The sequence below is a fragment of the Opisthorchis viverrini genome (assembly GCF_000715545.1).
Source record: "Opisthorchis viverrini unplaced genomic scaffold opera_v5_7, whole genome shotgun sequence".
In the NCBI taxonomy this organism is placed as follows: Eukaryota; Metazoa; Platyhelminthes; class Trematoda; order Opisthorchiida; family Opisthorchiidae; genus Opisthorchis; species Opisthorchis viverrini.
The window spans coordinates 4,414,975-4,425,963 of record NW_008751663.1 but is presented as its reverse complement, the minus strand read 5'-3'; the positions used below and the strand labels follow the sequence as shown (position 1 = coordinate 4,425,963).

At 44.2% G+C, this 10,989-nt stretch overlaps 1 protein-coding gene across 1 annotated transcript in view; it reads left to right on the top strand.

Annotated features, from left to right (window-relative positions):
- Window positions 1-8,213, top strand: part of T265_00763 (hypothetical protein) — a gene marked incomplete at both ends in the record, with an annotated part of 19,850 nt that extends 11,637 nt beyond the window's left edge. Inside the window, one exon of the mRNA XM_009164612.1 lies at window positions 8,102-8,213. Within this exon, the coding sequence (XP_009162876.1) occupies window positions 8,102-8,213 (112 nt within the window). The remainder of the gene's footprint in view (window positions 1-8,101) is intronic.
- Between the last annotated feature and the right edge of the window lie 2,776 nt (window positions 8,214-10,989).

Here is a 10,989-nt window from a genome sequence, read left to right as displayed (position 1 = left end):
TGTACGGCAGTGAAGCATCGGTGTTGAACACTGATGTCATGCTGTCGATGATGATGAGTCTAGAATCAATCAGCTTGGTTGTGGTTTTCATTTTGGGGCAGCAGTGTAGAACCGGTGTGAGGGTCCACTGAATGACGTGACGGTAATCCTGGGAAATAACCGGCTCGCCGAAAGCCGACCGTATTACTCGTATTCAACACCACTGACGTATAATAGATTGCTGCTTCGATAAAAATGCGTATCTTGATCCAATGACGAGGTATATTCGATGTTTCCTGATGAAAAACTACCGAGCTCTATGGCATTCACCATAACAGTGCTCCACTTTAGTTGTTTTCGAACAACCCAACCGAGCTTCGAAGAACATCTCTGGAGGTTTGTAATATGCTCATCATGCGGTGCCTCATCGCTTTCAAAGCACAGAACTCACTCCACATCTTTGAGCACAGTGAAAACTACCGGTATTTCTGATAGTTACGTAAACGAACCTATCCTGATTTTCCGGCCCGTACAGAATGCAGTTAAACTGACAAATGCTTTGGCACTTGCCAAAATATACTTCCAGGCAACCTGGACGACCGGAACACTGGATCTGTGTATTGTCAACAGATTACTGGAGTGAGATATCTGAAATCGAAGTGTTGAGATTTACCACTACCATTTTTCGTCCAGGAGGGATCTCATGGCAGCTTTTTGCAAAATTACTGAACAGAGTGGAACTGTGACACGGGCAAGTTGTTGGGAAGGCGCGTTAATGTTCAGGTATCATAGCGTCCGGTTCGAATTTATTCTTCAGATCGTGTTTCACTGCAAAGTTAGGAAATTGTGGGAGTGCATGGCAGAGGCTCGCTATATTTCGTAAATCCATAATTGCTTGATGGATGTAAGAAGGCATCCCAATTATGGGTTGTCAAACTCCGTGAGATTTCTGTAAGTTGACAGGTCTCTTCAGGTGTTGTTTCATGCGGTTTCAATTACCACCGATTGCGTCTCGTGATCGAACACTGGTAACCATTTCGTTTCGGTGTGTATTCTACTTGAGAGTGAAAAGCACCGGTACATGTACACTAAAGCAGCCATTGCCAGCTGAAGTCCGTTAAACGTGTATTCCCACACGGGGATCGTGAATGTTTTCGAAGAACACACCTTGGGAAAATGGCGACACTGTCCACAAACAGCTTGTGCGATAGATCCTCTGGTAAGCATTGACAACTACGCTTTAGAGAAAAATGGATATGATCTTGACGAAGTCATCCACTGTTTCTACTGATAAAAACATTCGAACTCACTCGCTCAGGTGCCTTGTGAGAACTACGGCATAAATCATATCTGGCTATCTCAGGGACCGCTTAGTTTAACACTCGGAATGCCCGCAAATGCGCAAACCCATTGGTACCAAAGTAGAGTAAAAATGTTAAATGATCAGAGTAAATTGCAAATACTGTCTTGAATACCCACACCGTATTCAGTACGGACGGGGCAAAATTGATTATTAGTGAGTTATTTTGGTTGTTTGTTGGTTGAGAAACAATGTTAAGAGCAAATTATTAACTCAGCGTTTCGAGTGCGACTTCCTCCGGGGAGATGTTTGGATTTACACATTAGTTGATTGATCAAAGGCTGTTCGACCGACCGATCATCCTATCAAGGATTGATCTAATCAGCCAGTCTGCTTCTCCTGACGGAAGACAGCCGAAACGTTGCTGTTCTTTTAACTGCCACAACATTGTTTCTTGTATATGACCAATCATGCGGCACGCTGCACTTATCATAAAGACTAGCCATCTAGGACAAACTTATATGCGAACTGGAGAAGAGCTGCAGTCCGTGAAGTGCTCTCGGGCCAAAAGCGTCAAGTTCAGGCTACAGCGAGGTGCAGGCCCGTATCCAGGCCATTCCACTTTACAGGAAACGTCTGGACGATTCGTGAACTATAATCGCACACTTAACTGGTGCAGAGGAGTATGAAGGAGATCACGAAACGCTTGGGTGCTGTCGGTGCTACTCGCCTTCCAGGATGGGGACCGCGTGATCCTCACTGTGCCTGGTTGGAGACACTACAAGATATAGCTGCCAACCGATGTCAGTAGCGTTCTTGTTGTCGGTTTCTATCCAGACTGCCTGAGTGAATGTCTGGAGGTGTAGGCACCTCGGAATGATTGTGTTAAGCTAGCACTAAGTCCATCCCCCGTCCACCTTTACCCTTTTCTTTACAATAAGGCTTTCAAATAAGTCATGGTTGTACGGCAGTGAAGCATCGGTGTTGAACACTGATGTCATGCTGTCGATGATGGTGATGATGATGACGTGAAATCGTGGAACTTTGTGAGTGACCCGCAGCTCGTTGATTCTCTTTAGAGATCCTTTGATGCAATCGTCGGGTTTTTGCACAAGTTGATACCATGGGGAATGTTCATTTATGGTGATGATGATGACGTGAAATCGTGGAACTTTGTATGTGACCCGCAGCTCGTTGATTCTCTTTAGAGATCCTTTGATGCAATCGTCGGGTTTTTGCACAAGTTGATACCATGGGGACGAGATGTTCATTTCACGCAGGGCGAGAGATGTTACAATGATTTAATATATATAAATATGTGTGAACTCGAAAAATCTTCCCATGCCAGTTGCCTTGGTTTGCGCATTAGAGTATTGGCCATAATGGGACCAGTAAGCGAACTCACTGCCATCTTGACGTTTAGGCAGTACATCAGCAGTAAATGGTAAACGTCGTTTTTTTCATTCAGACCTTATGGTACCGGTAAAAGGCACGTTTATGGCTGACGAACTCGAAAGCACCTTTCATATTTGAAGCACGAGTCCGTTTGAATATTGACCTTAGTGAATCGGTTAAGCATTTAGTAACGACATGCTCAGTTGTGCTTCTACATTTGTTTGTTTTCCATTAGGCAGAGGCGGAGAACACATTCCAGTTTGTCTCAACTATCCATGCGATAGCTTCATCGGGGTATTTTCTCAATTTTTCAAGATTTTTTTCATCCACCAGGATAAAACCCAGTATGTCGAAGTAGTCCGACGTGCTCATTGCTACATTTCCACTTCTTTCGCCAGATCCAAACAGTGCTTTTCATTGCTTCAGGGCTTTTAGCTATATTCATGTTGAGTGATTAGAGTTTTCAACTTGTTTTGGCCTATGTCAGCGATAAACTGTCACGTTTGGACTCTCCAAATCAATAGAAATGTAGGTAATAAATTGGCCAACCTGTCAAAATGGATGTACAGTAGGTTGCTGACCAAATTTTAGCCGAGGTACACAGAGCTTGTGTCACCAAATGCGTTAGAGTTGATAACATAACACGGGATTATCTGTGAACACTCCGACGGGGTCCGCGTGGAAGTAAATTTTCTCTGTTGATTTCATCTGCTGCACACATTTCGGTGGATTTCTGAGTTAAGGTCACTGGCTGTATGAAGTTACTAAATGTCCATAGTTCCTCATTTGAACTGTGTTGGTGCACATCGCTGTTCTGAGTTACCAGTTTCCGATCCACAGCCTTTACTCCGTAATGTTCCAGTGTGTTTTACTGCATGGTGTTTCAACGATCGTATATCTAGTTCGATCCAACATCTTTCTCCTTGTGGTGCTTTGGGTTAATTTATTTCAACATACCTTCGAATGTATCTCAAAGTCTCGTGACAAAATTCAAACAACGAATGAGTTCTTGTGTTACCAGTGCCTCATTATATCGTCTCATATCAGTTCCGAGACAAAATTGGATGGCGAACGGACCAAAATGCGGACACTAAGCATTGGTCTTTGAATGTCAGCAAACTGGAATTCAAAACTGCTGAAAGGAAGAAACACTAGTCACATTTGACACAAGCTGTCATTAGTGCGAACTGTGACGATTTCGCATAAAGCTTGTAGACAGAAGTGGCAGATAGAGCCACACAGGGGCCACCTTACAAGAGGCGAAATTTTTGGATTGCAAAAGAATACCTATGGATGAGTGTGCATAGTGTGTGAGGATTCAGCAGATCTAACGGTGATATTTCGTTTGCATAAAGCCACATTGCCGAATGAGTTCAAGTGTGATATTATTACCCTGTAAAGCTAAGTTCAGACGGTTGTTTCCTGTAAAACATGCGTCTCGTAATTTGAGAGTAGTAAGTTCACATTTAGAAAATACGAACGAAAGGAACCAGAGAAGCGAAGGATGTACTCCACTATAGTGTTCCTAATTAGATTTAGTGCAAAAGACAGATTATCACTTCATGACTCGACCTTGGTGAGCTAATCGTTCACCCGTAGTTCGGACCGGCAGCACAAATTGACCTATACCACAAGAGTCCAAAACTGTATACAACCAGAAATGAAGGAAGCCCACAGACCGCGTAGTTTCCTCCAACCTGTCGCATAAAGCATCAAGACATCGTTTAATATGGTTTCTCTTGTGGCTCTCCGGAACATGCTCATCGATTCCTTCACGCACTTTGTTTCTGTCCAGTAGACGTAACACTCTACTCATAAGGTTGCCGAAGACTCCGACAGCTCATAACCGGTTTCACTCTTCGTGGGGCTCATCAGGTAGGCGCAACCCCTGAGTCCCCTCCCCGTCAACGTTATGTTCTCTCTGCACCCGAATTGCACGAAATTCGACAAATGTGCATATTTACTTGCTTATTCGGCTTTTACATCTGTCTCTCCTTTATTGTGCTTTTCAGCTGAGTGTTTTTGTGCCGCTTTCATAGGCCTCCGAAATGTTAACACCTTGGCTTTATTCTCGAAGACAGATCCTTATGGCGTTCACTCTGTTCCCTGGAATTCATTGTCCTATTGTTTGTACCATCCTTTTACCAATCCTAATTTTTAAGCCTAGCAAACACGCGTGAGTCATTTACTCACGCATATGTACTTGCGGATAAGACGAGCGAAATTTTCGGACTATGGCGGATGTGTACCTCTTCCCCAACGTGTAGTGAGTATGTTTTTGCCTGTAACTCCTGTAAAGCTGTAGTAGATGGAACCAAAGGTATGCCCGTCTGCCAACAGGCAGATCAGATGTCGAACGTGCCAAGCGGTAGCCGATGATTCCGGAGTCTGGCCAAAAAACTGTTGTAACCCTCACTCTGCGCCTATTCGACTCCCATGACACCCACAAAACCTACATCCGTCTATTCCCCATCACCAGTTCGTGTCCCTTCACATCAAGTCACCACGAGAGATGTTCACCTCGGTTCTTCTGATCTGGACACCTTGCAAGCCATCTAGCCCTTAAGGTATCCTCCAGTTATGTTCCGAAATTGCGTTTTAGCACTCCATCCAAAACGTTCAATTTCTTAGGATGTTTCTTTGTCGTCCTGGGAGACATTACATGTTTCATCCATTCAGGAACGCGGTTATCCATCTGACTCAAATTTTGGATATTCCAATGCTCTCCAGCATTATGAAGTTCATTCCTTCAAAACAGACCCTAAGCGGTCTTGAAAACAGTACGCTCAGCGATCACGGTGGGTTCACATACCAGCATCCTACTGGTGACATGTTCGACTGTGGTCATCTCTCGGCACATTTGACGAAGCGACTGTCTTTTCTTCGAAAAGTCTCAGTGTCTATCATGCGAATCTCCTCGCAAAGCACCTCTTGTACGGTTCGCACTTCAAACTGCCCAGATGGAGTGAAAGTTTTTTAGTTGGCTGCCCTCCTCTGGCGTGCCTTAAGGGTGTTTTTTCTTTACGCCAATGACTTGTTCACCCCATTCATCCCTCCATTACCCTTTGTCCTGTCGTTCACAAGGTGCCGTCACTGATTATACGACGGACATTCACAAACCATTAAAGAATCGAACACCAGTCTCACCGCGATTCTTGAGTGCAGTATGTCGGCTGCGAATACGCTCAGCCTATCCAAACCCCTCTTTACATCCATCTCTCTGTTGATCCCGACATGCAACCTTCGACATGACCCACTGCCGTTTCATCTTTCTTGACATCATTTTTACCAGCAGCCCTTCCTGATCTGCTTATACCAAGCTGCGCATGACTCTTCCCTCTAGGAACGTTGATATTCTGTTTCGAGCTCGCGACTCCTTCAGCTCTTCGCAACCTGTTAAATCATATTTGGTGCACTCTGTAATAGTAGTGTCACGTTCGGACCGCGTTCCCTTTTTCTACGTTTCCCTGCGCGATTTTGTTGAAAACTGACCTGTTTACCTCCTTACCACCTACTCTGTGACATGCTGAAACTTAGCGTTAAGACGTGACTCGCTTTGCCCGTAAAATGCGCACCGCTAGTGACTGTCATTAGGCTGTTTTGTAACTTTTCAACATAACTTCACTTCCCTTTCGATATGAAATGTCAAATAAAAATTCACCACATCACTACTTCCAAACCGTAAGTTTTGTCATGTTTTGCGGCACTATTGTCTTACAGAACTCTTCTCGTATGTGGTGGCTCCAAAGGGGTAACCTACATGCATAAAATAAAGTCACTTAATCGTAGGCGATGGTTGGCTTATGACAGCTTTTTGCCTTGGTTTTGTGAGGATCGTGAAAACCTCATTAAAGGCCTTCACTTATTATCTATCTATCTCCTCATGTCTTTCTCTGCCACACTGGTTTGTCAGCAAGTGAGCTGTGCATGCAATCGGAACGTTGGATGCGTCGTTTTAACTAGCAATGTCTTGTATGGTTTTATCGTCTAGCTATTCCAAACACTATCGCTGGATCACCCTGGCGTGAACTGAATTTCATTTTCGCCGAATCCAAATCTGTGAAAGTGAACCGTGATGTACGGTTTAGGTAGTTTCACACAGTGGGACTGAAGCACCTTTGGTCGCCCAGCAGAGCTTGCGCTGAATCTATTGCTAAACGAAATGTTGTTGGTTGTCTTAGTTTTTCGGGCCGGTAATTTTCAGGTGCTTTTGTTCCAGAAGTAAAGATCCATACAAGTCCCGTTTGTAGCGTTCTGCTTACTGGTTTGAATACTGCTAACGATAACGGGAGGCATCACATAAACGTTCTGAATGCACAGTTTCTGTGCAAAGTCGAAGTGTCCTTCGACAGAAGCGAGATTTTGAAAAACACGTACCCAGTCACCAGTTATGGCTTATAGAGAGCATAAGCGGTTATTTTGTGTCGTTTAGCCAAACTAAACCACCAATCGGACAGTTCGCTTGTTATTTGTGTAACCGGGGCTAGTAAATCGACACAGGCGACTGCATGATGGACAAGTGACCATTTTGTCGTTATTAGCTTGTATGTACACAAAGAAATCGAACAGTGACCTTACTATAGATTCGTTTTCCACCCATTGAGCTGACTTTCTCCTCTGGTCTGCCAATCGCTGATTCTCAGAGTTCGATCAGTGAACCCGAGGAATGTACAATCATGCCTTTGGTATTGCACACCATTCAACTATCCCCGATTATGTTGCAAATGTATCGCCAACAGCTGGGACTATAACTCATTTTCATTTTTCTAGCGAAGATGTGGTATTTCACAGCGCGATCGCTCTCGTCCATCACATAGACCTGATTATAAAAGCACTCTGCCAGACGGATTGACGGTGCGCTGACCAGTCCGACACTTATGTTGCCGATTCGGAATACGGGGAAGTTAATGGTTACCAATCGGAATTCAGTCGACATGGGACTCAAGCTGTTGGCTCCTTCACCCGTCAATCACAGTCGGTGTCATACGGACTGGTCCCCGCTGAATCATCATCAACCGTAAACTCAAAGTGCTTGCTATCGTTCAGTGGTGTTCCTGGTTCATGTAACCTCCCTACTACCATCTCTCGATTCCGTCATAAAACGTTTTTCGCGTGTGTTCTGGCCTTCACCATGTTGCCAGTTGCATTGCTGATCTACCTTTCCAACAAACCCAATCAGTCTTGGACTTTTGATCCATTGTCTTGTGTGGTTCGCCTATTTGGACGCTGATTTACCATTTCCAAACAACTGCGCACGAACCCTGCCCAATCATTTAGCATTTCTTTGATGGTCACCGATTCGACTAGTCTTTGTATTTAGCTTTGGATTTGAATTTTTTTCGTGGTCAGTTATTTTATGCTGAATTGTTATTTGACCATTTCTTAACACGTCGGAGAATCCACTCTCTTGCAATATTTTCCTTACAGCCACCTTGTCGAGGAACCGCTATCGGAACAATACCATGAGAAAAACAATTTCGCGGTGAACTCATTTCGTGCGCCGCAGAACATGAGACAAAGGGTAGAACACTCAGAATAAATTGGAGCTACAATGCGCTTATTAAATAGACCTGACTTAACGTGGCACTTTCAAGCAAACCATGGTAATCTCGGTCACGCCAAAGTCCTTCCGAGCGCATAGAGCTGACTTCGGTCGATTAGCAAATATTACCGCGAGCAATTTCAGTCCCTGTACGATTTTACCTCGCAGTGACCTGGAACGATGAGTTCATGTCACCGTCATACCTGCCTACAGTCAATCGCTTCGTGATCAAGGACACGTTTTACCAAGTTAGTGTCGACAAATATTGCCTGGCGGGCATCTCAGATCCTTTATCATTCTGACGATGTAGGCTTCATCGCATTTGCGGGTGAGTTGGACGATACAATAGCAAATGCATAAAGGCGCGTTCTGGTGGGTGGCAGCAGAACTATTGTTGTGTACTTGCACGGCATAACATATCCTAATGTCTTTTCCAGCAGGTGTGATCTACCACCACCAATGTCCGAGGAAATCCGGCTTCTTTGGGGCAATCATCTGTGGGGCCAGCTTATCACCAGTTCTCAAGTGCTCTTTGGTGAATCGATCCGTATAATTGCTCGAGCGCAATGCACTTTTCAGCAGCCGAATGTCATTCAGTGCATGTAGCCTGTGCAATAGTACATAGCAGTAAGGGCTGGGCAGAAAGTGTGAAGATACTGTTCTGCCAAGTAGGTTTACAAGACACAGGACATGACATTGAACCATCCGGGTTTCGTTGGAATCAAATATCAAAAGGTGAATTAATTCGGCCAAACTCATTGATAAAATTAGCGTTTTAGGAGTGTTCATCAAAAACAGGTTTCCAACGGGCTGCTTGTTTTTGGCAGTCATCATCCAAACGTCTAGACGGAACGTTATTCGTAAAGTTGCTGAAAACTCGGAACCGGTTCCGATCTTTTTGGGGCTCAGCAGGTAGACAGTATTCCTGAGTTTCTCTCTATTTGAAATCAAATTGGAGGCTAATAGCGAGAAATACATTCACCTGAAGAACATCATAAACGAAGCATTTGGTTGGATTCTGTTGGGTTTTCTGTTAGAACCAGTTAAGTGTGCGATTATAGTTCACGAATCGTCCAGACGTTTTCTGTAAAGTGGAATGGCCTGGATACCGGCCTGCACCTCGCTGTAGCCTGAACATGACGCTTTTGGCCCGAGAGCATTTCACGGACTGCAGCTCTTCTCCAGTTCGCATATAAGTTTGTCCTAGATGGCTAGTCTTTATGATAAGTGCAGTGTGCCGCATGATTGGTCATACACAAGAAACAATGTTGTGGCAATCCTTGATAGGATGATCGGTCGGTCGAACAACCTTTGATCAATCAACTCGTGTAAATCCAAACATCTCCCGGAGGAAGTCGCACTCGAAACGCTGAGTTAATAATTTGCTCTTAACATTGTTTCTCAACCAACAAACAACCAAAATAACTCACTAATAATCAATTTTGCCCCGTCCGTACTGAATACGGTGTGGGTATTCAAGACAGTATTTGCAATTTACTCTGATCATTTAACATTTTTACTCTACTTTGGTACCAATGGGTTTGCGCATTTGCGGGCATTCCGAGTGTTAAACTAAGCGGTCCCTGAGATAGCCAGATATGATTTATGCCGTAGTTCTCACAAGGCACCTGAGCGAGTGAGTTCGAATGTTTTTATCAGTAGAAACAGTGGATGACTTCGTCAAGATCATATCCATTTTTCTCTAAAGCGTAGTTGTCAATGCTTACCAGAGGATCTATCGCACAAGCTGTTTGTCGCCATTTTCCCAAGATGTGTTCTGCGAAAACATTCACGATCCCTGTGTGGGAATACACGTTTAACGGACTTACCTACATCAGCTGGCAATGACTGCTTTAGTGTACATGTGCCGGTGCTTTTCACTCCCAAGTAGAATACACACCGAAACGAAATGGTTACCAGTGTTCGATCACGAGACGCAATCGGTGGTAATTGAAACCGCATGAAACAACACCTGAAGAGACCTGTCAACTTACAGAAATCTCACGGAGTTTGACAACCCATAATTGGGATGCCTTCTTACATCCATCAAGCAATTATGGATTTACGAAATATAGCGAGCCTCTGCCATGCACTCCCACAATTTCCTAACTTTGCAGTGAAACACGATCTGAAGAATAAATTCGAACCGGACGCTATGATACCTGAACATTAACGCGCCTTCCCAACAACTTGCCCGTGTCACAGTTCCACTCTGTTCAGTAATTTTGCAAAAAGCTGCCATGAGATCCCTCCTGGACGAAAAATGGTAGTGGTAAATCTCAACACTTCGATTTCAGATATCTCACTCCAGTAATCTGTTGACAATACACAGATCCAGTGTTCCGGTGGTCCAGGTTGCCTGGAAGTATATTTTGGCAAGTGCCAAAGCATTTGTCAGTTTAACTGCATTCTGTACGGGCCGGAAAATCAGGATAGGTTCGTTTACGTAACTATCAGAAATACCGGTAGTTTTCACTGTGCTCAAAGATGTGGAGTGAGTTCTATGCTTTGAAAGGGATGAGGCCCCGCATGATGAGCAAATTACAAACCTCCAGAGATGTTCTTCGAAGCTCGGTTGGGTTGTTCGAAAACAACTAAAGTGGAGCACTGTTATGGTGAATGCCATAGAGCTCGGTAGTTTTTCATCAGGAAACATCGAATATACCTCGTCATTGGATCAAGATACGCATTTTTATCGAAGCAGCAATCTATTATACGTCAGTGGTGTTGAATACGAGTAATACGGTCGGCTTTCGGCGAGCCGGTTATTTCC